This window comes from Convolutriloba macropyga, chromosome 7 (assembly GCF_964194025.1).
Source record: "Convolutriloba macropyga chromosome 7, txConMacr16.3, whole genome shotgun sequence".
NCBI lineage: Eukaryota > Metazoa > Xenacoelomorpha > Acoela > Convolutidae > Convolutriloba > Convolutriloba macropyga.
In genome coordinates this window covers 73,903,903-73,931,442 of record NC_134474.1, presented here as the reverse complement: position 1 = coordinate 73,931,442, position 27,540 = coordinate 73,903,903, and the positions used below count along the sequence as shown (strand labels likewise).

The following is a 27,540-nucleotide window of genomic DNA, read 5'->3' as shown; positions in this document are numbered from 1 at the left end:
ACCTGAATGTTCTCACAAACAGAAGATTCAACCTGATGGAAGTAGGCATCATTCTTGGACAAGATGCCTACGAAATTCAACGTCCATTGGACTATAAGATTGGAACACGAAGTGAGCCTTCCGCCGTCTTAACAGAATTAGGATGGGTAGTCAGTGGTCCCATGACAGGCAAGAACAGTCAAAATGTTTGTCATTTTGCCTTCACAGAAGATGTGAAAGTGGCAGAAAATATCCAATCATGGTGGGACATAGAAACTTATGCTTCCAAAATAAATGTTGTAAGTCAATCAAAGAAAGAGCAACAAGCTCAGAAGTTTCTAGAGAGCACTACAAAGTTTACAGGCGAGCGGTACGAAGTGGGCATGCTCTGGAATGAACCAGAACCCAGTCTTCCAAACAACTACGGCTCAGCCCTTGGTCAGCTCTACTCACTGGAACGAAGATTCCAACGAGAACCAAAGTTAAAAGAATTGTATCAACAGTCAATTGATACAGATGTTGAAAAGGGATTTGTGAAGATCCTTGGTAAATCGGAAGTCAAAGGCACTTTCGGAAAGGAATGGTATTTGCCACACCATCCAGTACTAAACCCCAACAAACCCGGTAAAGTTCGCCGTGTTTGCAACGCTGCAGCAAAATACAAGGATGTATGCCTAAATGACAAGTTGTTAACCGGACCCGATCTACTACACGGATTGATTGGAACAATATTCAGATTTCGAGAAGGACCAATTGCCCTAACCGCAGATATTGAATCAATGTTTCTGCAAGTGCAAGTTCCTGAACGGGATAAAAGCTGCTTGAGATTTTTGTGGCGACCAACAATGAACGAACCTGTGCAAATTTACGAGTATCAACGTCATGTTTTCGGAGCAAAGAGTTCACCAACATGTGCCAACTACGCTCTGAAGCGAGTAGCGATTGATAACGAGGACGAGTTCCCAATTGCAGCAAAAGCAATCCAAAACAACTTCTACATGGACGATTTCATCAAGTCAGTCGAAACACCTGAAGAAGCAATCAAAGTTTTCAAACAACTGCAACCTCTTCTCTCAAAACATGGATTTGAACTGAAGAAGTGGATCACCAACAGCGACTTGGTAACCAACGCAATCCCAGAGGACTTAAGATCAATCAGCAAAACAAAGCAGGTTGAAGTAGAACCCAGCCAGGAAGGGTCATCAGTGCTTGGGCTTCAGTGGACGATCACCGATGATAGTCTACAGGTTTGTAGAGGTACAAGCAAAGAAGTTGAGACCCCAATCACCCAAAGGAAGATCTTATCCCTAGTTTCTTCAGTGTTTGATCCTCTTGGACTGTTTGCACCATTCAGTGTCCATATGAGACGACTCCTGAAGAGCATCTGGAGCAAAAATGGACAACATTGGGACTACTCAGTAGAACCTAAAGAAGAAGAAGAGTTTCTGAAGTGGAAGGCGCAGCTTCCAGAAGTAGCAGAAACCAGCATTGATAGAAGATACTTCAGCACATCCAAGGACAAATGGGAACTTCATGTGTTTGCCGACGCATCTGAAGACACAATGTGCGCAGTGGCTTACCTACGTTCAAAGCCCAAAGAATACTCAGCAGACTTAGCATTTGTAATCGGAAAGTGCAGAGTCGCACCGATGCGACACCTTTCCATACCACGCTTAGAACTACAAGCAGCAGTGATGGCGGTGAGACTTAAAGAACAGATAGTGAAGGAACACGAATCGAAGATTCAGAGTTGCAACTTTTGGTCAGACTCCACTACTGTTCTGCAATGGATTCATAGCTCCCACCGTAAGCAACAGGTGTTTGTTGCAAACAGAGTGGCTGAGATTTTGGATACAACTAATGTTTCACAATGGAATCATGTGAGTGGTATTAACAATCCAGCTGACATCGGGACACGAGCGATCGATGTTGACGAACTCAAGGGAAGTGAATGACTCACTGGGCCGGCCTGGTTGAAGCAGCGAGAGAACGAATGGCCTGAACAGTTGAATTTAACATTTGCTTCAGACGAACAAAACGACGAAATGGTCTTCTCAGCTAAGGTTGAAGAGAAGAAGCCGCTGATTCAGTGGGAACGATTCAGCAATTACAATCGACTAGTAAATACAATGGCATACATACAGCGTGTATTCATAAAGCACAAACCGGCAACAAAAACACTAAGTGTTGAAGAAAGAGAGGATGCACAAGCAAGCATCTTCAGACTATTGCAGCAAGAACAGTTTACTGAAGAGATGAAATCTCTCAGGGCTGAAAGCGAAATTCCAAAAAACAGCAAAATCCTCCAGTTTTCACCATTCATAGACCAGCAAGGACTTATTCGTGCTCAAGGCAGAATAGGTAAAAGTCATCTGAACTTCGAAACGAAGCATCCAATACTGTTACATTGGAAGCACCATGTAGTTGAATTATTCTTGCAAAATGAACATAAGAATAATCATCACGAAGGTACTGAACATGTCAGAAACATAGTTCAGCAGAAATTCTGGATCCTAGGCATTCGAAATGCTTTGAGATCGATCAAAAACAAATGCATTAGATGTCGAAAGGGAAGAGCCCAAACAAAGGCACCAGTAATGGCAGATCTACCTGAAGAACGATTAGTCGCATCAACGGTATTTTCGAATGTGGGCGTAGACTATTTCGGACCATTCACAGTAAAGATTGGTCGAAGAAAAGAAAAGCGTTGGTGCTGTCTATTCACATGCCTTACTGTACGTGCGGTACATATAGAGATTGTACCAAAACTAGACACTGATTGTTGTCTGAACGCAATTATGCGATTCATTGCACGAAGAGGCAAACCGGTCAAAATGATTAGCGATAACGGGACAAACTTCGTTGGAGCTGAAAAAGAACTGGCAGAGTATATAGCAGCATGGAACAGGGTGCGAATTGAAGAACATCTGATTCAACAAGGTATCAGATGGAAGTTCAACCCACCTGCAGCACCACACTTTGGAGGAGTGTGGGAAAGACCGGTTAGGAGTTGCAAGAAGGCAATGTACGCAGTGCTGGGCAATCGATCAGTCACGGAAGATGTTCTGTCTACCACGATGTGTCTTGTTGAACAGACGCTGAATGCTAGACCGCTGACCCAGGTCAGTTCTGATGCTACCGATTTAGAAGCTATTACTCCAAAACATTTCCTACTTGGCAACAAGAACCTTTGTTTACCGTATCTATCAGGTGCAGAGCAATTTGTTGATCATAGAAAGCTCTTCCGACAAACACAAGCTTACGCAGACCTCATCTGGGACAGATTCCGTAAAGAATACTTGCCAACGTTGAACAGTCGTAAGAAATGGCAGACCACAACGGACAGAAGTCTTCAGCAGGGTGATCTTGTGTGGTTAGTGGAAGACAGTGACAAACGTGGATATTACAACCTGGGTCGAATAACCGAAACCTTTGAAGGTTCCGACGGAGTGATTCGATCAGCGAAAATCCGAACAAAAGATGGATACTTCAAGAGGCCCGTAGTGAAGCTCGCTCCAGTACTACCAACTGACGATGATGTTTTCACGAAGGAAAACAGGGCCGGCGATGTTGGAGCTGAGCTTAAGGAATAACAAGCTTGCATAGGCGGGGAAAAATAGAAACAAAACACTTTCTGTTGTCTTAGTCATTTAATAGTTATAGTTATAGTTCTAGTTCTAGTTACAGTTTGTCACGTGAGAAAAAAGAGAAAAGGGGGAAATAACAAAAGGCAACACACAGAACTCAACGTATTAGCCGCAGAAAACGGCTGAAAGTATAACTCAGCAAAATATTGCAAAACAAATTGTCTTGAGCAGTAAATAACGTGTTACTGTGTCTTGAACTAGAAATATTCCTGAGCAGTAAATTGTTACTGTGTCTTGTATTCAAAATATTATTCTTGAGCAGTAAATTCTGTTACTGTGTCTTGCATCAACGAATTATTGGAGCTGAAGTTCAACTGTTACAACCCCAACTTCTGGTATTCTCAACTTGTGAGTACAAAAAGCAAAAGCCAACTTAAGTTTAAATTTAAATATTTTTGCACAAACAGATCTTAGACATATATCTTTGTCTTCGATTTGTTTTTTCTATCGGATTGAGCTGGTATACATAAAGAGATCCCATATTGTGTGATCTGTAGCAATCCAGTTCAAATTGATAGTTGAAAAAACTAAGATTAGCCAATAGTTACGAACTGAATTTGTAATGCAACGGTAAGTACAGCAGAACGGATATACAGTTACAAAAGCGAACTGCATAAACGAAGTATCCGGACAGATTTTGTAACCACTCAGAACGAACTGGGCGGTGTAAAACTTTCTTTGTGAAACACAAGGAGAGCAGCCGTTACATTTTTACTAACTACCTGTTGATAGTTTTTGTGATTTTTAGCAGCCAATACATTCACTAGTTTAAAGAATAGTTAATAGTTTCAATACATTGGTTTCTAATTTTCAAACTGTGTTTAGATTACAGCTAATGCTACCTTCCGAATGTACGATAAAGACCTGAACGTTCTGTTCGAGGAAAAACCCCGAAAGGGAATAGATATTGACAATTGGGTTACACGAGATGGGCTTAACTGTGTCAACTTCGTGCCCCACAAAATCCTAGACCAGATGTTGGCTAATGATGAGAATAACGACACTTTGGTGTTCGGGGTGAGTTTAAAAGTGAAGATAAACCACGAGATAACAGAACTGCAGATGAAGAAAAAGACCATAGAGTATACTACACAGGCAGCCGTTGACAAATTCTGTTTCCAACATCGAATTGAAAACGTAAGTGCATTTTGTACGCTTAAAATTTTAATTTTTTTTCTGAAGAAAGGGAACCTTGGTGTTATTGAAAAACTTGAACATGTCTAGTTGGCAACACGATTGCAATAATGCTTTGTAGATTATGTGTTCGTCATTAATCATTGTCTGTATCATGTTATAAGAAAATATAGTTTGTAGATTAAAAAACATAAATTTTTCATAAATAAAAATATTTAATGCCCCCCCCCCTCCCCACTCCCGCGAATATATTTTCTCTTAGATTACCATGACTGATTGATGGTTTGTATCCCAATAAGAGGTTGGACTAGGCATTACAATCAATTTACGCACTAAAAAGGTGTTAAAATAAATCCAACGAAGAGGGGGTGGGGGGGGGGGGGGGGGTAAACAGTTCCGATAGTTCATGCATTGTGGTATGTTGTTGATATGGAAAATTTGCAACTATTATTTCTTGGACCACAACAGATCCGCATGCATCCGGTCGATTTTGTTCACGTTTTTATGATCAACCTTTTGACCTTGGACAATTTGCCCAGTTGCACGATTGTAGCAAATTCTCTCTAGGGCAATGATAATGATAACTTCATCGTAGGAGTGAACCAATGAATTAAAATTTTATCTGATTCATTAGTTGGATTGTGTGAAAAACCGATTGTGAGGGTTTTATTGGGTCAAAGTGAAGACCCGATTGTGTGGGTGCAAATGCAACTATGCCGCTATCTCAATTAATGACTCCTTATGCGAGATGTAACGCTGATTCAGTTATCAACATGAACCATGGATTTGAAAACCAAGTAATTTGCTAATTTTAAACTACAATTTAAAAACAAATGCATTGGGAACCCTTTTGTGATTTTCTTGAGTTTGAGCTATACTCAAGCAAAACAAACCCAATATTGGTCTTAGTAAATATGGCGAAGTAACACTTTTTCATTATTGTAGTATTTATTTTGGTACATTTTGTTGAACTTCTTCCGATATCAACAAATTTTCAATTCTGAATGATTATGCATTTAGAATTTTGATCATAAATTTTAAAAGTTTTTTCATCAAGTTTTTAATCATCAAGTTTTTTGTCGTTGCCGTTTGCATCAAACTTTTTCATAATTGGTTCAAGACAAGGTTAACTATAACTCAGCTGATTAGTAAATAATTAATAATCAGATCAGTTTCATTGTCAGAATCACATCAATAAAACCACGAGGCATGCTCCCTGCCATTTCAGTTAAATTAAGGAATTTTCCTAACATTTTTGTGATTTTTCAGTACTTGGAAATTGAGCGAAGTGACGACTACAACCTCGCTGCTAATTTCCTGCAACAACTACCCACAGGAAAGATTGCCGAGTGGGAGGCAACTTATGTCAAGTCCCTGGATGGAAGATTCGGCACCAAAATGAAACTCTTGAACGGCGAAGAGTTCAAAAACTGCGAAATCGTTTCTGGAAGTCACTTCATGGTGCTGTGCGCGGGTGCGACGCCAGGTGAGGAAGGCGAAGAGGGCGAAGGGGGAGAGGATGGTGGTGTGCCGCAAGGTGTTAAAAAGGTTACAGATGTGAAAAGCAAAATTGCAGCTCAAGAGGGTCAGAGAATGCGAGATGATTGGAATTTGAGCACAGTTGCGGATGGATGGGGAAGGAGGAACTTGATTCAAGATGATGAGATTCAAAAGAGAAAGTGAGTTGCTATTTTTATTCTGGAGAAAGTTGTATAATATCATAATGATCTTTTATCTAAGTTCTATCTAAGTGTATATTAGACTGCTGCTATTCCACGTATCGAGTTATTAATCGAGCAGGCCGAGTAGCAAAAACAGTAATCTAATCTGCTTAATTTAAAAAATGTTTATTTAAAAAATTTGTATGCGTCAAAGTAGTTGCATGCGACGAACAAAACTGTTCATTGATTTTGAGCTTCACGTCAACTATACTACCTATTATTGCGCACTTAATTACGTATTATTAAGTAATAGCTACCTATTATTACGTAATAGCTACATATTATTACGCAATAGCTATATATTATTACGTAATAGCTACATATTATTGAGCAATAGCTATCTATTATTACGTAATAGTTATCTATTATTACGTAGTAGCTATCTATTATTACGTAGTAGCTATCTATTATTACGTAGTAGCAAAATTAGTGGATAGTTTACTTAACAGGCAGCAGTAATATTGGATTGTTGTCGAAATATTCAGTGTTAATAACTAGTTTTGATCGTAGTTCTGCTGCTGTTTTAGTACCCATCCTTAAATTAACAATTACGAAATCTGTTTTTTGTCATTTCAGAGACGAAATTCTTGACCCATACGGTGCTCTAGTGATCAACTTTACAATGTACCTCAACACGTCCACACACGACCGGAAAGAGGGCAAGACTGGACTGGGAAAAGCTAGTCTGGATGGAGGGAAGAGCAAATCGGGGCATAAAAAGAAGATCATGTTGAGCTACAATTGGGGAACGAAAGAGACTGTCCACAAGGTACGTGTTATTTTCAATTTTTTCCATCTTTGTCTCGAAAAAGCTGATCAAGTTCTCACTATGTAAAAAGATTGAACTGTATAATCCTTATTTATTGATGGTGATTTTTAGAGCACTTTATGAGCTATTTAAACTCAAAATAGTCGAATATCTGATGCTCAGAATGCGAACCTAAAATGACAACGTGAGCTGATAACCTATCGTTTAAAGGATCGCGTTCAATATTTACCTATTTTTTACGGTGCATAATCTGTTTTAAAGTTCAAAAAGTCCAAGAAAGCCATTTTTTAAATAACACTGCAATTTATTTGTCAGTGATAGAATCAGTCTAGGCCGCTGCTTGCTTGGTCGGATAGTTTATAGGACAATAAGGAGTTTATTTTTTTTATTTTCTTTTGTCGGATGTCCCATTTGAGCAATTGCAGTCTTCCCGGACAAAAAAATGTTTTCTTAACGCAGGCGCAGAAAAAAATCTATCGACTTGCAAATTAACACTATTAACCCAAAAACAAATTAGCACGACTTGTAGCTACCCTCACGTAGCTCTATGGATCACCGAGTCAAAAGTGCACCAATCCTGTTGGCTTTGTTCCAAAATTCAAAAAATGTCATTATTGATTTTGCAATTATTGGAACTCAAAATGGCCAATTGTGTTCAAATGCCCTGCATTTTCCCCAAAAAGTTCTATAAGTACTTAAATTTGCCACTGCTATTGCAAAAAAGTTCTGTTATAATTTTTTTACCAAGTGATTGATGCAGAAACAGGAGTTTCTTAGCTGAATAATTTTACACTTTGTATAACATAGATCTGTTCAAACAGTTCTCAGAAATTTGTTTAATCAACAGCATCTAATATCTACTGTAGGTTGATTTCTTCGTCAACTTGGATACAGGATATGGCATTCCTTCTTCAAGGCGAGTTTCGTCGGCAAGTTTTTCCAAGTGCAGGGTACGAGGTAAAAACGTTCCGATTTCTGCTAAGTTAATTTCTAAGCTAATAGGGGTGCTTCTTAATACAACCGACTGCATGGAGGTGTGGTAGGAACTAAAATTATACAATTTTGCTGCGTATAATATTTTTCCATTTTCTATTTTTATTAACCAATCAAAAGCTAAAGCGGGATACTACGGCTCTCTAAAAAAAGGCGGAAGCCGGGGAGCGAAGCCGATATCTCCTGATACAAAACAAAAAGGTATAGTGTACTGCGCTACGGGTGCTCTATTGGTTAAATTTTTGGGTAAGAACATGCTGGAAGCAATTCATTATACAAATGCAATTTAAAGTTTTGTTTTGCATGGTTTCTGTTTTTTGTTTTCATCTGTTTTCTTAGTGTTCATTTTGTAATCCCCAGTTTCTCTTTTCCGTCTCATTGGCTGCAGTAGGGGTTCTTTGGTTTGTACTATGCGTCTAGTTGGTGCCTTACATCTCATCTTCGGAGGGCTTTTGAAACTCATTTTGCTTTGATTGAATGGGAAAATGACTCAGTTGAATTATCATATTCGGTGTATTGGTAAAATAAACAGAGAGAGGGATTGTGGGAAATAGTTTTTGTGGTATTGGCGCTGTGCTGTTCTGTTTCTGATTGAAAAATGATTGTTCTACTGTATCATAAATGAGCTTTGAAAAGGCTGTGTTTTTAAAAGGCGATTATTGAAAATAGAGATTACTTCATTGGAACAATTATATCAAAATTTTAAGCAACAAGGTATGGGAGGAGGATTAATGGAACACTGTAATTGGTATTAACAGCAAAACGGAGTTTTTGGAAACAAAGTTATTGTATAGTTTCTTCTAGGAAAGTTGATCATGGTGCAAAGAGACTTACGATAATTCATTATTCATTGGCGCCGCGAAACAACTTTTCAAAATGGATGCCTGATAAGCAATTGAAAATTGAATACAAAAATGCATTTGAGCGGTGTTTACGAACTGCTCTACTGTTACAAAATTTACAACATTTGTTAATTTATTATGATACAAGCATCTATTAAAAAATATTTTATTGAAGTGGAATGCAAGCGATACAAACTAAACGCGAGCAAATGTAGAAAAACTAAGTTTTCAATACAATTTAGTGACAATAATTACAGATGCGATTTTGGCACCCAAACGTCCTACGTGATGGCTTACGAATTGATTAATTCGTAGGTTCCCTCCAGGTATCTTGTAATGGATTCATCACAAACACCAACACGTAGATATAGTTGATGAATTCACGCTCAAACGTCACTGTGTTTAAAGGGAGGTTGCCTTCTTCCACGTTTTCAACGAATATCGATATTGTGCCGTCTTCTCGGGCTATAAAGTTGTCGAAGACGGGTAATTTGACATCGTTCCGACTAGGGCTTCGATGATATACATATTAGTACTTAGGTTTTTCCAAAGTTGTTGGCATGTAGCAATGATCTGGGTTGAACAATCTCCAGCTGTGACTCATGAATTTTTAGGTGACTTTTGCAGGTAAAAGATAACGGCTGACTAATTGGCAGTAAAACGAAAAAGAAGAGATAAAGCAAGATAAAGTGAGTATGACAAAGATAACGTAAGATAGATTTTTGGAGCGGAATAAGAGCCTTTTATTTATGCTTTGCAAAAGACGCAGTTTCCTGAGCTGTAGTACTATTTCGTTCTTCTTTCTGGCTTTTTATGGTCGCGCAGTAGCGTGATTGTAGAAATTGAGGTTTATTCGTTTTGTGAATTTTTTCGGGGTGGCGTAGGGAATCAAATGATTTCGATGGTAAGTATTTTTTCAGCCAATCAGCGTGAGGCTCTTTTTTTAATTGGAAGGAATAAAAATAGCTTGACGCCGCTCGAAAATGTAATTTTTTCCGTGGAGCAATAACTATAAGCAAAAGTTCAAATTTAATTTAGTTTAAGTAATGCCCCCTGCACATTTAAATTTTTTTCTAAGTGTGGGGTGCTAATCGATAGGTGAATCTGTAAGCTACAATAGTTTGGTCCTTTATTAGCAGTGCTGAAACTACAAGTGACTAATTTAAGGATAGTTTGCATAAAAGCAATAACTATAAGCAAAAGTTCAATATTAATTTAGTTTAAATAATGCCCCTGCACATTTAAAATTTTTCTAAGTGTGGGGTGCTAATCGATAGGTGAAACTATAAGCTACAATAGTTTGGTCCTTTAGTAGCAGTGCTGAGACTACAAATGGCTAATTTAAGGATAGTTTGTGCATGAAAGGAAAGCAGTTTCAAATTTTTCTCGCTTTCTTCAATATTCGCGCTTTATCCCCTATAATGCCCCTTGAAAGATTTTGGGGTTCTCGTGATTTTGCTAGTTGTAGATGATAGAGAACGGGATAGGCTACAATAGTTTGCCTTTTTCGTGTTGCTGATGTACTTGTAAGCGATTACATTTTAGAATTGATTGTTGATGAAAATTTTTCTGTTCTTGTTTATAGAAATCAAGATGCATTTGTTGTAAGTAATGCCCCTTATTGAAAAATGGTTTATTGGTGGTGTAACATGTGTCAAAACCTCAAGCAGGTATGTAGTGACAATAGTTTGGTGAAGATGCACTGTTAACATTTCTCATTCGAGTTGTTTTCTAATTCAATATCACCATCGATAAACTCGGTTTTCCGGTTTTTGATAAATTGCCGTACTCGGGTATATTCGGGATGACCTGGTTTAAATAGGCTATTTGTGGAGTATAATGATCAAAACAGGTTAACCAGAATGTAATGGTATTGCAGGGTAATATATGATATTCTTGGAAAACTCCGAGTTTCAAGTCGAAGTCCACAATGAAATACGTGAAAAGGTGATATCTAGTTTGGTTAGAGGGATAATAGGGGTCGGTCTGATTTGAGGCTTCGGATGAGGTATCCATCTTATGCACCTCGAACTGCTTCTACGTATTCGGGATCAAGTGGGTCGTCGTTGATTAAGTTGATATAATCCCAATGATCATGAGATAACAACGGGCCTGCAGAGGTTGTTTTGAAGTGTCGGATATAATTGTAGTACTCCTATGTAGGCTTAGAGTGGCATTTATGTGTTAGAAAACCGGATGGGGGAACAGCCCAGCCGGCAATTGTGCCATCAGTTAGTGTAACAAGTCTTCTGAAAAAACAATTTCTGTATGACCTTCCTGCTTTTAGGCAAACCGAGATCTTAAATTGCGTAAATGATGGTGCAATTTTATCCGCATGATCAACTTATTTACGCACCCTTCTCCAAATGGGAGTTTCATCGGTCATTGCTGCGTTTTTTTCCCAAATCGGAAAATATGATTGGATTGTTTTTTTTTTGTTTGTTTAAAAATTGGGAGTTTGAATCAGCGGATATTAGCTGTTGTCGTCTGGGGACGAAGGGGGAAACTTGTCAGAAACGCTTTGGATCTCAGTTTCATAAACAGGGGTACGGGGAGAAAAAAACTTCGATATCACTTTTGTTTTGCGTAAGTTCGTCATCAGCGGGATTGTTCTCTGGCGAAGAGGGTGAGAGATTTTCAATCTTTCGTTGAAAGAACCTCAATGGTGTAAAGTCATCCTTAGCAATAATAGTTTGCTTCAAACTCATCCAAGCTGGTGAGGATTCATTCAAAGCGATTAGATGAGGATTATTGTGGTAGATGGAATATTATTTGGTAAGGCAGGGTGAATAAATTGTAGTTGTATAAAAGCTTCCTGTTCAACATCGAAAGTTACTTGGTAGCTGTTGATACAAACAGGTATGCTATCGGAAGTTGTACGTATCTTTGGCTCTAAGTTAATGAAATGCGAACTGACGGGGTTCATAATTTCTCATAATTGCATAGTTGAAGTTTAAAGACGAGTTGTATAATTCGTCTGCAACAATAATTATTTGCTTTTATCACAAATGTTTGCTTTTAGGACAAAACGTTTTTATTGGCTCAGGTGTCACGTGTTGAAAGTCGCACGAAGCGGATGAAATTGGCCACGAGATAAATATATTTGCTATAGCACGATACTTATAGCAAATGAAGAGGAGATTGTATTTTCGGTTTGGGAAGAGTTTAAGAGGTTGTTGGTGGTATTGTAATCACGTGGTTGTACAAGTCCTTGGCAGTTTCGGTTGTTTAGGTTTTGTTTTGTTCTTGTCCCGACGTCAATGGAAGGCGTTCGTAAAAGTTCAAGTAACGTGCTCTTACTTCCGCGTATTGTTAGTTGGTTTTTTCAATTGTTAATCTTCAAGCTGGCTTTTATCAATTGTTTTTTCTGCGTTGTTCATTATTCAGCACTTAAAATTTGTGATTCCGAGAAAAGCAAGTAGGGGGTAAGCCCCTGCCTCGGCTTGAGAGGTTCAAAGGGGGTTGCTCATACTTCTCCGGTCGCTTGATTACATGTAGCAGGAAGATTTTCTCGCAAAATCATTTCTCAGCTACGTAATTTTGTACTTTTTGTTCTGTTGGCTGTATATATGTTTTTTTTTGTTTTTTTTTTGTTCTGTGTGGTGTAGGGACGTTCCACACAGTCGTCCAGGCCTCATCTTTTTCTTTTTCCCTGGATATGTTTTCCTGTATTAAATGTTCCTTTTTATTTCGTTTTTCCTTTTGGATAATTGTCTGATCTTCTTTTTTTGGGTTTTCCTGGTAGTGTTTGCTGGGTGTGTAGGTACGTGAATGTTTTTTGGCAAAGGCCCTGAGGCCATCGGGCTGTTTTTTTTTCAAATCGATGTTTAAAGTTGACCAATTTTCACACACTTAGAGTTTTTTTTTGAAAAATTTCCCTCACAAATTACAACTGTGGACTTAGGCGTTTTTTTTGTTTTCGTTTTTTTCTCGATAATTAATCTTTTTTGCTTTCTTTTTCTTTTTTTTTGGTTTTTGTTAATTTTTGGTTATGTTGCTGATCAAGCACTGCCGAGTTTCATTGTTCATAGAGGGCATGCTCCATAATGTGATATAGCTGGTTGTTCTGGGATGTGAGTGTAGAGTGGTTGTGATGGAGCAGCTGGGGTTGCGTGTCGATTAACATGTTCAATTGTTATACTTCTTTCTTCGTTTTGTCGCAGTCGTCGAGTGTAAATACGGAGGAATGTGTACGGCTTCCGCTATTCTTTGCTTGAGTCTTGCTCTGTTTGGTTCTCAATTTCATTTTTAATCTCAAGAGAAAGCGCTAATGAGCATTTATGTAGCGGATGTGCTGGATGTTCTTGTAAGTATTCGTAATTGTTGATTGCGACTACTTGAACTGATTTTGTCTTGATCTTACGTCCCTCGTGTGTTATCCTGAATGGGAATCTCCGATGTAGCTTTGACCATTTGTGAAGTGGGACTATGTTAGGTGGAGAAGGACGCTTATTATGAACGACAGAAATCAAAAAGAAGCGATAATCGCCAGGGAATGTACTGCTAGAATTATTCTCCAAGTCGGGTTTACTCTTGTATTCGCTCCAGTGTTGGTTTCGCAATGTCTTCGATAGATTGTGTGTTCGTTCTTTGGTTTTCAATTAACTTGAATTGTGGTTGATATTGTGTTTGGGCTTCTGATCGTGACGAAAAGTTTGGTAGTACGTCCAAAGGTGGAAACAGCTTAAATATGGTACTAATGGGGTCCGGTAAATGAAAATCGAGCCGTAGTGCCGGTACTGTTCCGCAGGCTGTTAGTTGTGAACGTAAATGAACATTTGGTCCTCGTAGATGTTTTCCGGATACTAAAGTGATGATACAAACCCGGTATCCAGGGTGCTCAATTCTGGCCAGCGGATTGTTGCCATTCCCAGCGCTTTCGACGAGTGCGTAGTCGGCGTGCGACGATGTGGTAAACCAGCGACCAAAGCCGAGATTGCGCGCTTTTGAAGACAGTGGCAACTCCGTTACATCCAATTGACAGCGTTGCAATGCAAGTAGCTCATCGTCGTGGCAAAGTAATGTAGCCATGCATGACTTGTAAGTTTGCTCAGTTGGGATGGTTTTTGTGCATTTTGCATACTATTGGGACCCAATTCATTTTGCGAGCTCATCTTCATCGATGAACGCTAGTTCCTCTCCGTCAACAGAGACGGCCATTTACTTGGCATCCAAACGCCAAACTAGTGCTTTTCCTGTGTCTCCCTCAGGCGTTTGGATGGGAACTGCATGTAGCACGTTCATCACTGTGCATTTTGAGGCCATGGGGATGGCCAGTATTAGAATAAACCCCGAGGCGATGTCCTCAACTTGAGTTACTTACTTGGTTTCATAGTATGAGAGGCTCTCCTGAATCGACACGGCGAGAGATAACCGGTCCTCTAGTCCATTTTGCTGCAGAAGAACAATAGTGAGAATTTCTTTGAGTTGAGCGCGTGGTACTAGTGACATTGGTAGCAGTTGATTCATAAGTGGAAACAGAGCGTTGAGGATATTAATCCGAAACTTGTATAAGGCTGCACGGTATATTTTTATATTTGCCAAAAATTGTTTGAAAATTAATACTGAGGACTAAGCTGTGTTGGTTGATTTGCTCTTGAACATACAGATATTGTACGCAGTTGCGCATGTGATGTACTTTCTGTCGCAGAGCCTTAAATTGGCTCTCTGCAAGTTCCCAATTACGGTTGTGTGTTTCTATTATTTTGTATTGCGCTTCCTTAATCGCTTTTAGTTCACCGAAAATGACATAAAATTTATCATTGGCTTGTACAGTGATCTCCTCCGCGTGATCGGTCAACTATTGAAGGTAGTTCATTGCTTTTTTAATGTTTTCTTGATGACGTGCAACTCTCTCGTCACATCCGCAAAGACAGATTTTATGAAGCAAAGCAGTTTATCACCAGCGCCAATTCCATTTTCTAGAACTGCGGCTGCTGCAGCTGCGGCACCTCTCGGTTCTCGTTGTAAGTTTGAACTTGTTTGACCGTTTGCCCTTAGTAAGGTGTTAATTTCAAGACGGAGATTTTCAATGTCTTGTTGGGCTCATTTGTTTTCCATCCTTGTCTGCGGGCTATCCATTACAGTCCAGCTGTTGAATCAGTCATGTTGGTAAAGTTCAATGGGCATCCATAATTTTTAGAAGTCTACATTTTTTTTTATTTCCGTGGTCCAATTTACAGGTTTTTCTTCGACTATTTTGTTTTATTTGGGGTAAGGGACGGGAATTTCCGTTTTGACAACTTTTTCCGTTCGAAGTTTTTGATGAAGTTTGAAGAGAATTCCATCTTCTATAGCCACTGCGGCTTCATTTGGATTAGCTATGCGATAACTCAGTAGTATCGCAAGAATTATGCAAAGTTCCATTTTTGTCTGGGTAGTTGATTTGAATTGTTAAGTTATGAAATAAATTGTGTGGGCAAATAAGAAGGGTTAAAATTTTTTTTTGTTGATTTGCGGCAACTGATTTTGAATAGCATAGTTGGTAAAAAAAACGATTTTGTTGGTAATGGGATTGTATTTTTGAGCCAATCACAGGGCGTTGTTTTCGCTAATTTCAGTTTTGTGACTCATCGAATGCAAATGTTTGATGAAGATTTCCGTTGATCTCTCGAGGGTGAAGGGTTAGTCGTACTACTCGTCTTCGTTGATTTATAATTGGTTCAAGATCCTGGAGCTCTCTTTGAGAAACTCTTTGTTGAATGGGCGATAAGGTTCTCGGGAAATGGGTGTTTTCTGGTACAGTGGATTGTAGCTCGTCGGTCGCAGAGCTGTTATTTGGGTTCTGTGTCTGATATTGGTTAGAACATTGACTGTAGCTTTGTTCGTCAAGTGTAAAGTTTTCTGGTGGAATCGGTTTGGAATTTGTGAAGTCTGTTATGTAATCTCCGTATTCGTAACCAGAGTAGTGTGTGTTGTTGACTATTGGTGTGCAGTTTGGGTCAAATGATATGTCCCAGACCTGCCACAAATCATGGTTATTTATGTTGTTTGTATCATGTAGACTGTCTGTGTCTGTTTGATTGATTTTCTGTTTCATCCGAGTCGTCGTTTTCGGCTCCCATTTGGACTTCAGGTTTTATGTAATGGTCTAGATGAAAATAGGTGATCACCGTAATCGCTGGTTCTTCCTCCTGTTTTGGTTGTAATGTGTTATTGACTGAGTTCTCGCGTGCTAACGCTAGGTGGTCTCTTCTGCGTATGGTGCACGGACGGTTTACTCCAAATCGTGCGTCCGTTTGAGGGAAGTTGCTTTGTCCCGAAAAAATGTAGTTTTCGGTGTCAATTTTTTCTGGGGTCTGAGCATGTGCGAGTGGAACGGATCCTTCAACGAAAAATGCTTCCTGGTCAGAGATTGGTTCGTGGTTCATATGTTCAAACGTTGTGGAAGCTTCTTGTTGTGAGATGTTTGTTGTTTCAACATAAGAGTTAAGGGCAACTGTTCTGGTACCTGGGTTAGTTCTAGGTAGAACCATGCCATTCTGAATTATGTGCATATGGACTTGGTTTTCAATTAGTTGCGGTTCTTGTTCCTTCTCGGGAATTGTGGGGTTGGCTTCAAACTCACTGGGATCAATCTGTTTTAAGTCTTCGCATTCGTATTGTGGCTCAATCGGTCTGAGTCTCATTTGATACACGCATTGAGTGAAGTTTGTGTTGACTTTTCTGGCAAAGTAATTGGCGTTTGCGAGTATTTTTCCTACTCTGTATAGAGGTATCCATCTCGCCTGTTGTTTGTTAATTGTGGCAATTTGCTGGGTGCACTTGGGGTCTAATATTAGACAGTGCTGATGAAGTTTAATTGGAGTCGCGTTTGCTTTTCTGTCGTAGTGCTTCTTATGTTTGAGATTTGAGGCTGTGATGTTCTCCTTAACGCTAGCAAAGAGGTCTGGAGTTTTGTCTTGTTATTCTTTGACACTGTCGTGCTTGGGGTTTTTTCCCATAGTTTGGTGTTCAAGAATATTATATCAAGGGGTTTTACTGGGGTTCTTCCGTGAAACACATCAGAAGGTGTGCATCCTGGCGCGGGGGCGTACGTTGTATTGTGTATAAAAATTGCTATGTCCAGGTAGCGATGCCAGTCTGTTGAGCTTTCGTTTTCGTTTATTTGTAGTACTTGTTTAAATGGCGCATGCTTCCATGTAACCCTTTTGTTTGTGCCTGTTTGAGTACAGTTTTTCAGTTGTATTTCCAGTAGGTTTGCCAATTCACTCATTAGTTCAGATGTGAATGCGGTACACATGTCACAAATTATTGTTGAGGGGTATATATGAGTGTCGTGTGAATATTGAAGTCAGTGCTCTTGCTACCAAGTCGGCGTCGCTTTTCTTTTGGGGAACAGCAACAAGATATTTCGAGAACACGTCAATGCCAGATAAAATAAACGTAGAGGGTGATGGATGAATTTTGCCTACAAGGTCTATCAACATTACGTCTGCGGGGAAGTTTTGCTTTGACGTCAATGGTTGGAGAGGTGGTTTAAGCGGTGCTGTTGGCGATGGTTTGCTCTGCAGGCAGGTTAGGCAGTTTTGAATTTTGGCTCATGAAGGAGCTCAAGGCGCTCACACTTCTGCTTAGCCCATGGGCGAGTCGTTCAAATGCGTTTGTTCTTGAGGCAAAGTTAATGCGCGGAGATGGACTGAGTTTTCGTCTGCCATTGGGACCGAAAAGTATCTGTGGCCTCCGTCCATTTTACGGAAGAGTGTCTTTACTGCGAGATGAGTGCCAGCATATGCTAGTATTGCTATTGGGAAATTTTTGTTGCTGTAAAAACGGTAGACGTGGAAGACGGTAGTGTGGAAGATAGATTTTCAAAAATTAAAAATTCTTCATCCAGTGTTAAATGTCCACTTTTGAAATTGAGTTTAACAGTGAAGAGTATCGGCGATTGGTGTAAGAAAGCTGTATAAACACTAATGTGTGGTAGAGCTTTTTTGTTTTTTCCATGTTAGTTATACTTTTTATTTGACATCGCACTGCTGAATGCTCATGTATCGGCGATGGCTTTGATAAAAATGGATTCGAATTGCAAAGGTACAAGACAAACGTTCTCTCTGAAAGTTAATGTGAGATTATCTAGGTTTTGTAGAAAAGCATGCGGGTTATTTAGTTTTTTGGCTGTAGGTTGAAAGGCATGTAGCCATCTCAGTATGGTGGTTGTCGCTGAGGACCATCTCGGCCAGTGCGCTGACTGCTTGCGCATGTCCGAGAGAATGTTGGGAATGGCGTTGGGGACCTTTCTCTGTTATTGTTAAAGAGTTTTTGTTTGTTCCTATTATAAAAGCTCCTGTTTCTTGAGAAGCATCCTCGGTTTTATCCCCTATACGCTCCTCGTCTTCAACCTCTTTGGTATGGTTACAGCTAACGTTCAGTGTTTTGTCGGTTTTCAAATTTAAGTTGTCGTGGCCTGTTTGGCGTATTGAAATTTCTTTCTCTACGGTAGTTGTTAAAGTTTGGCTGGCTTGAGAATGCCGGAAATTTTTGGTTTTGTGACTATTATACTTGCATTGATGTGATTCCAGCAGCCATAATGTTTTCTAGAGCTTGGACAACTGCTGGGTTGCTTGATGCATTAAGTGCGTTTAATGCCGTGGTTTGCGATGGTTCCGGGTGTATTTGTTCGATTCGAACTCGTCTTTTGATTATTGCACACAGCTCGTTGACTGGAATATTGTCATTTTCGTTCAGAAGAACTTTATTGTAGTTGAATGGCATGCATTGTATAAATTGCTCTTTGATTCTTCGTTGTCTTTCGTCTGTGCGATCTAAGCCTGCTTCGTCATCGTCTACTATTGCAAGATTTGCGAGCCGTTGTAGGTAGGCGAGAAAGCCGTCTTGCTGTTCTTTTATGGGGTCAAACTTTCGTGCCTGTAGATCAAGCTCGAAATTTCTTCTTTGGTCTGCGCCTGCATAGCGGTTGCGTAGTTCTTGGAGTGAGTTGTCCAGGTCATATCGCGTGGCTTCTGTCAGCCGGAGATAAAAAGTCAAGTGCATTTCCATAAAGATGTAGGTGAAGGTATCGTGCTCGTTGGTGATGGGCTTCAGGTATCCTTGATACAGCAATTCTGTCCCAAAGCAGGCCTTCGAATTTGTTCCAATTTCATTTAGTATTCCAGAGAAACGTCGCAGGTAGACAAGCTTAGGGCTGGGTTCAGCTATTGGTTTTCGTTTGATTTCTTGTTTGTTTGTGTGTGAGAAAAGTTAAATCAAGAAATGTAGTAAGAAGTTGTTCTGTGTTGGCTGTTTTCAGAAAGCATTGGTGGTTTGATGGGATACTTAAAGGAACTTACTGTTGTTTGGTTGAGGTTTTGAGGCATGGTTTTTTAAAATCTAGTTGAATTCCATGTAAAGATTGCTAAATTGTTCAGTGGTTGTATTCCGGAGTAAAGTAATTTAATTTGTTCTGAATCGTCGTCGAATCTGACGTTAACCTGAATGCCAGCGGGTGACATTTTATTATTAGTGTGAGAATTTTAATTGAATCAAAAGGAGGGTCTTTGTTGTGTAGAAGTAGTTGACAGTTTATCTGTGCAGAAGAAGCGTTCCAAATCTCTGTCGCCATGTGGCATTCCCCTATTCAAGGAGGTTTCGCTATAGAGTTATTATCCTTGTTTTTTATCCTCGGTATTTATTATCTTCGGTTTCATATAGTACGGTTTTTTCCGGTATTTTGCTAAGTGCGGGGTACGAGGTAAAAGAGTTCTGATTTCTGCTAAGTTAATTTCTAAGTTAATAGGGAAGCTTAATACAAGTGGCGACTGAACGGAGGTGTTGTAGTGGTAAGAACTGAAATTATACAATTTTGATCCGTGTAAAATTGACTAATTTAGGCTCCCCTGCTTTAACGAGTTTAAATCCAGGAAATTTTGCACATGTTATGGCCAGTCTTGTTTTCAGAATAATTTTAGCTTAGTTTTTTTTTGATCGTAATATAAATGCTGTCAGTTTGTGTTACAACTCTGTTCGAGAAGCTCGCCACTCAAAAGAAGAATGTGGGTGTGGAAATGCCTTTGTATCAGACAATGCAAAGTAAATTTAAACGTAATCTCATCAACATTTGGGCTTCCAAATGACCAATGGGAAAGTGTTTTGGAAACCCAAATGCAGCTCATAGCACACTGAAGGTTAACTATGCAATGGCATGGCATTAGTATTTGTCAGTTTTGGTCTGAAATCTTGGGAAAACGCAGCCAAATTTATGTGTCACTTCAGTTTTAAAATCATATATTATTACAAGCACGTAGATTAAAATAGCAAAGACGGTATTAGCTCTTTTGTTTTTGCTGGCCGCCTTTTAAATAGATCAAAATGTGAATTATATATTTTCAGTAACTTTTTTTCTTGTGTTTAGCGAATTATACCCCCGTCATGGTAAATATACCATAATGGCGGGGACTATAAAACTAGAGAACCAATTTCTCTGCTGTTTTTGTGAACTCTTTGTATAGAAGTCTCATCAAAAGTCTCATTTTTGCAGAGATGTGAAACGTCACTCAAAATTTCAGTGAGATACTGAAAATTTCCTAAGTTATGTGCAATTTTTAGAATGCCAGATTTGTGCAATAGCAGATTTTTGAGTTCCAGAAGCTCCTCTATGCAATGTTAGATTTTAAGATAGCAAATTTGACTCGGTCACGTGACTCTGCTATAAGTAGTAAGGTGTCTTACTGGGCACGCAACGGGGGGGGGGGACATTTGGGTGTTACTGTGTTCGCAACGGGGGGGGACACGAAAAATTTTTTCGAAAAGTTGATAGTTTTGGGCGCTTTGGCAAGAGCGGTGGTAAAGGCCAAAAACTATCGCCTTTTCGAAAAATTTTTTCGTGTCCCCCCCCCGTTGCGAACACAGTAACACCCAAATGTCCCCCCCCCCCGTTGCGTGCCCAGTAAGACACATTTTGGCAAATTTCTGAATTTTTTGACGTTTTTTGGTAGGTTTGGTTTGTTTTATATGTTAGTCGGGAAAAAGCACTGCTGTTCCAGTGGTTGTCATTTTGTAATCAGCCCAGGTGAGCCTCATCAGTAAAAAAATTGGTGGAAAACGCCAAAAACTATCAACTTTTCGAAAAATTTTTTCGTGTCCCCCCCCCCCCGTTGCGAACACAGTAACACCCAAATGTCCCCCCCCCCGTTGCGTGCCCAGTAAGACACATTTTTGGCAAATTTCTGATTTTTTTTGACGTTTTTTGGTTGGTTTGGTTTGTTTTATATGTTAGTCGGGAAAAAGCACTGCTGTTCCAGTGGTTGTCATTTTGTAATCAGCCCAGGTGAGCCTCATCAGTAAAAAGTTTTTTTGAAAAAAAAATTGAAAAATATGAAAAATTCAAAGTGTTAAAATTGCATGAATTGTATTTTGCGCTGGGTTTCATGTCTCAAAGACGATTTTTTGTTGACCTCATCTCACCTGGTGGGCCTAATCATTGAAAAAAAAACTTTGAAAAATTTTGGGAAAATTCAAAAATTTTGAAGTATTAAAATTGTGAGAAACACAATTGGCGCTGGGTTGCAGGTGTTAATGTTAATTTTTTGTGGACATCATTTTACCTGGTACTAAGATTATATCAAATGTTTTATAACCAAAAACTGTCATCAATAGGTTGTTGACTGTTTGTAGTATTCTTTATGTCTGTTACTATCAGTCAGTCTTCTCAAATACTCTTATAACCCTTTATTTGATGATGCATGAGAACAAAATATAGTAATAGGCAAGGAGGTGAGTGGTTGTTGCTATGCATGTGCTGTTGTTAGAACTCTCTGTGTCATGAATCTATTTTTAGAATATAATGTATACTATGACTAACTACTATAGTCACTGCCGAAGGTCATTATACACGAGTAGTTGTCGTATTCCATTGTGATTGGGAGACCGATCGACCGAGAGTGTCAATGATTTATTTTTGAATAAGTTTACATGTTCAACTGTCTGCATTGGGTGGTTTTGTTATTACAGTTTAACACAGTACTTTTATAGCAATAGAGTAAACTTATAAGAATTTGTTTGAGTTTCAGTTTGAGTTTGATTTGTAAACAAACTATGCCAGCGGTTGACGATTGTTCCTTCTTTGTTTTTTCTCATGACAGAAAGACGTTTTGTAGCTGTCAGTGTAAACACTTGTTATTATACTTAAAAAAATAGAGACATTAAGGAAGTAAATAATCTGCCTATGTCTTGCGCTTGAACTAACAGATTTAATTTATTTGGATAAAAACTTCCAGGAAAACATATTGTACTAGCAAACTGCCAGGAATTGTCCTGCCAGGAAAACATATTGAATTTGTCATTATGAAAGTGTTTTTTTTTCAGAACATACTTTTAGCCATCAAATTAGAGAACACTAGAGAGACAAACAAACAATTAAAACATCAACAAAACAACGAACAATGTTTTATTGTTTTATTAGTAGTTTATCGAGGTTGAGCAAATGCAATTCAAAAGATTATAACTGTTTGAGGTTTTAGGAGACTTGTTTAGAGTTTACGTTTTTTTGGAGCAAGACAAGAACTGACAGGCGGCGTTTCAAGACTGTTGGTTGCCACGAGCCTACTACATTCGGGTGTTTTGACTAAACTTGTTGAAATTGTTGTAAATGTTATCGAGTTTTCTAAGTTCTTGGTTGTTGAATCTGGAGTTTCAGTAATAGCTGGAATTTTCCAAAAGTTTTCGATGAGTTCCAAATCCTGCCAATATTCTTCCTGATTTTCGTGGATAGGTACTTCTTGAACATCGTAATCATAGAGAATTCTTCTAATATCATCTCCCAGAACGTTTGAGTCAAATATAAACTCACGAGTACAGCCCGCAACGAATTCCAGAGTATATTGAGCTCCCTTAAGTGACGCTTTTTCAAATCTAAAAGACTGAATGAAATCGAAAGTAACAACAGGTAATGCCATGTGTTTCACAGTTTTCCAGTCTTTGCCTTCATACTCTTGCTGAACAACAACAATATTTTCTTTTTTAAAAGTCTCGTATGCAATTGTTCGACTGCTGGAAGAAGATTTTTCTTTTAGTATAATTGCCATGGGAAACATTTTAAGATTTCAGTGATATCTTCGTTTGTTTACACTCGTATAAGTGGCCTTGAATAGATTGATGAAGACTGTAAAATATACCAAAAAAAAGACTGTTAGAAAAATCTAAGAAGAATATGGTAAATATAATGAGTTAATTACTGTTGAAGTAATCTGATTAGTTCTTATCAACAGGAATTATCAAAGCGCAAACTTATATCAATACAATTTCCAACGATTGAGACAGAATATAAATATTTTACTTATAAAATATTGAATCTAAAGAATCTGGTTTAAGCGAAGAACTGAAAACTCATTTTGTGGGTGGTCTGCTACCGTAAATAGAAGTGTTTGTGTTCTACAAAGATTTAATTATATGGACGAGAAGATATTTTCTTTAGTGTCTGCTGTTTTTATGCTACATGTACTCAGCTTATCTAAAATAAAGACAGATTTGAAAGTATCAGTGTAATCCCAGCCAGTTCTTATCTTTCCGGAAAGCTATTTTAAGAATCAATATAGAACATTTTAAGTGGGTTGTTATTTTATTTACAATACCTTATGTTCAAACTGGTTCTATAAAACGGAAATAATAGACAAATTCTTTTTTTTTGTTGTGTTTGACTTTCTAATGAAAGAGAGTTTGTATAAAAATTTCACTGTTTTACGAATGAACGAGGACAAACATGAAAAATGTTTTAATTACTTTTAACGCTTTCAACTGCAGCAGACAATTAGTTTTGTAATCTGTTCCTCTATGAATTAGATTGATTTAATTTTTTCATAGAGAAAATTAAAAGTGTCTATTTTTTTCAGATTCTGTCGGCTTCAATCTAACTCGGAATGCGTCTTGATAAACCAATAGTTTGTAGATATTGTTTGAAAAACATTCATGAGAAGTATTTGTTATTAGCCACAACATACCCAAACAATTCAGTAAGACTGAACTATTTCTTAGCAGCAAGTGAATACTTTAGTCAAAAGGAAAACTTCGATTATGATAATGCTTTGAAACTTCGACCTTACGGAGGACTTATTGGAATAGATCACTCTTCTTTAGATTCATACCTAAACAACTCCAAAATTCTACGATTACACGCAATTTTGCATGTCGCTGGTGGTTTCATACAGGAGCTCTACACTGAAGGACCCGGCTACTCGTACATGCTTCCCTGGAAGCTTAATAGTTGTTTCACTGGACATCTGACAGGAATTCTTTTTTGTTTGTATATTAAAGTTTTCCACTCAAAAATTTATCACTTGTTGGAATGTCAAGCAGTAAAACAGCTGTGTTAGACCTTGAAGGTTTCCGTCACAGGAAAGAAAAATTTATTTTTAAAGAGTTTGGTATATGTACTGAAGATTACAACGATTGTGTTTTGTTTTCACCACCATCAAAATTTTCCGATTTGACAAATCCGCAGAAAACTTCAATCAGTTGGTTATCTAAAAACTTACATGGCTTAGATTGGAACACTGAAAACTATCCTTACATTTATCTAACACAAATTGTCCAAAGCGTTCGCTTAAGAAACCCAAGAGCGGTTTACTACGCTAAGGGTTTTGAAAAGTCTCAACTTTTATCGGAGTTGCTCGATTGTCCAGTAATCGATTTAAATACTCTGAAGTGTCCTAAAATATCTTACAGTTTTTTTTTACAGTTAACTGTGGGAATCATAGCTCAACACAACATGGTATCTTCAACAATCATTGTGCACGGGAAAAAGCTTGTTACTATTTTGACTGGTTGACTAATGAGAGAGGAATTGACGAAAGTGGAAGCACCCTTGTCAGCGAATTCTACTATTTGCGCCTTGATCACGAAGGAGGGGACACTGAACCTTTCAATTTGCAAAGGAGAAGCGATAAAAAGTGGTACTTAAATTCGTCAGAAAAAAGTTAGGGTGTTATTGACAGAGGAGGAAATTCGTTCGATTACACACTTGGTTTTTTACATCGAGCCTTTTATTCAGAGAAAACAAAATGTCGGATTCTCAACGCAAAGTCTCGCCTCCGAAACTTCTATTGATATCGAAACATCCAACTGGTAAAGAAGTAGATCCAAATGACAAAATGCTGCCTGAAGAAATTCAGGAACTCGTGAACACGGACAAAGTCAAAAAAAATTGTGTACTATGAAAAAACTACAAGATTACCCGCATGTTTCATGGTGCACATGATTGAATTTTTGAGTGATTATAGTTGTTATGAACTGTTCTATGTAAAACATTAAAAAGTACAATAAATTTTCATTTTATACACATTTTCTTTTGTGATGGAACAAGTAACAGTTGATCAAGTTGTGCAAGAAACTCTTTTCGAAAAGCAAAGTAGTGGAAAATTTAATTGGAAATTTTGTAACCAGATAACGTTACCACGGTCGGAAGTTGTGTTTTTTATTCAAATGTTTGTAATTTTGATGCTAATAGTTCTTTGCATTGTGAAATTGACTGTGCTTAAACCAACTTGTGAGGAAACATCAGTTTGGATTTCGATTTTGTCGAGTTTAGTTGGATATATCTTACCAAATCCTCGATTATGAACAAAATTATCCCTACCAGTGACAGAATCTTTATGGCCGTGGTAGGTCCGTCGGATTGTGGTAAAACGAATTTAATTTTCAGAATAATAACAGGAAACACCTGTTATCCAAAGTTTAAAAATTTTATTTTTCTTTACCACGAAATGCAACCAATATACTCACAAGTTGACCAGCCTTCAAACATTGTTTTCAAAAAATTCACAAACTTGGAGTTTTTGCAAAATACTGAAAATTGTTTGCTTATATTTGATGATTCTTGTGAGGAAATTTTTAATGACAAAGAGTTTGTCAAGCTGGCTACCGCAGGTCGACACAAGAACATTAATGTCATATATGTGAAACACAATCTTTACCAGCAAAGTAAATGGTCACGAACAATAGATTTGAATACAACTCATATCATTTTGTTCAAATCGCCACGTGACGTTCAGCAAGTCGAGTTTCTCGGTAAGCAACTGAATCTTACTCATTTTTTTAAAAAATTGTTATGAAATAGCAACAAGAGAAGCATTTGGACACTTATTGATTGACCTGGATCCAAAAACTTCGGACTGTCTACGATTTTGTTCAAACATTACAGAGCCTGGACCGTCGGTCTTCTACATACCTTCAGACAAAGCCGATATTACTCACATATCAAATGTACGAGAAAAAATTCTTTATACTGAAGCGAATGGTGCATTTTTATCTGATCCTGAGTTGAGGAAATTTCTCCGCACTTACGACGACAATATTGTATTGGTACTGTGTGAATGTTTTTACAACGTAATCAGAGGACATGTAAAAGTTCAGATTAACGATTTGGAGCAATATGAAAACGTGATCAAGACTATTCTTCGTAAAAACGTTTCAGTTGAAAAAAAAGAGCCATACTACTCACAAAAACAGGTTTTGATTTAGTTCGGCTCATTATTCATTTTTGCTACCAGTATTTGAGTCAATCATAAAAGAGAAGAAAATGAAAACTGCTGAGGAATTTATTTTAATTCCCAAAAAAGTTTATATGAAAACTCAACCATACCAAACCCGGGTCTTAGAGAATCCTGACATTAAACACAAATCAGCACAGCTCTCTATTATAAATAGAATGCGACCAAAGGAACACATTGAAGCAGAGTTCAGTGACAAACTGTCGGAACAAGACTCTGATGTTGATGTTGATGAAAATCGGCTCAAACATTCAAATAGACGGGCAGATCAGGTCCTAAAAACATTATCATCTCTCTTGCCTCATTCAAAATACCTAAAGTGTGATTATATTGTAAATCTAATTAAAAAGTCTAATCGTGTGCTCATTGGTGAAGACGAGAAGTTACTCATTGACAACAGTCCAACTGACATAAACGCATTCGCTTTCTTGTACAATTTACAGCAACCAACAAAGAAAATTGACAGTCCTGATTATTTTGAATTATTAAAAGTGTTACAAATAAAGGAAGAACAAGTAATTAACAGCAATGCTAAAACTTCGATCAGGAAAAGTTCTCCAGAAACCGCAACAAAGAGAAAAAAATCGTCAAGAAATCACAGAAACAAAAACGTTCAAAGTTTCAAAAGCCCCCAAAAAAAGACAACCAGAAGCAGCAACAGACCAGCAGAGCACTACTCACCGAAGACGAAAGCAGTAGTGACGAAAAATAAGAGGAAGGTTTCGAAACTCCGTACGAACCAATTGTACAGAAGGAAAAACAATGGGAATCTTACGACGAGTGAAGAGAAATTGCTGCAGTCAATGTACACAAAAGGGCCAGCTGCGTTTGGAAGCGTTGAAAATTTACAAAAAAACACAAAATTACAATCTCGCAAAATGAAACAGTTTCTAGATACTAAGAATGCTCACACAAAATATAAGGGCTTTCGAAAAAGTTTTACACGTTTGAAAGTTATTGCATATGACCTTGATG

General features: G+C 38.2%; 1 protein-coding gene across 4 annotated transcripts in view; it reads left to right on the top strand.

Moving 5' to 3' along the window:
• The window catches only part of LOC142342527 (uncharacterized), a 68,137-nt gene that overhangs the window by 25,038 nt on the left and 15,559 nt on the right, over window positions 1-27,540 (top strand). For all 4 annotated transcript variants that reach the window (XM_075393878.1, XM_075393879.1, XM_075393877.1 and 1 more), the window contains 3 exons: window positions 4,452-4,763; window positions 6,030-6,439; window positions 7,058-7,250. In XM_075393878.1, coding sequence (XP_075249993.1) covers window positions 4,452-4,763; window positions 6,030-6,439; window positions 7,058-7,250 — 915 coding nt within the window. The remainder of the gene's footprint in view (window positions 1-4,451; window positions 4,764-6,029; window positions 6,440-7,057; window positions 7,251-27,540) is intronic.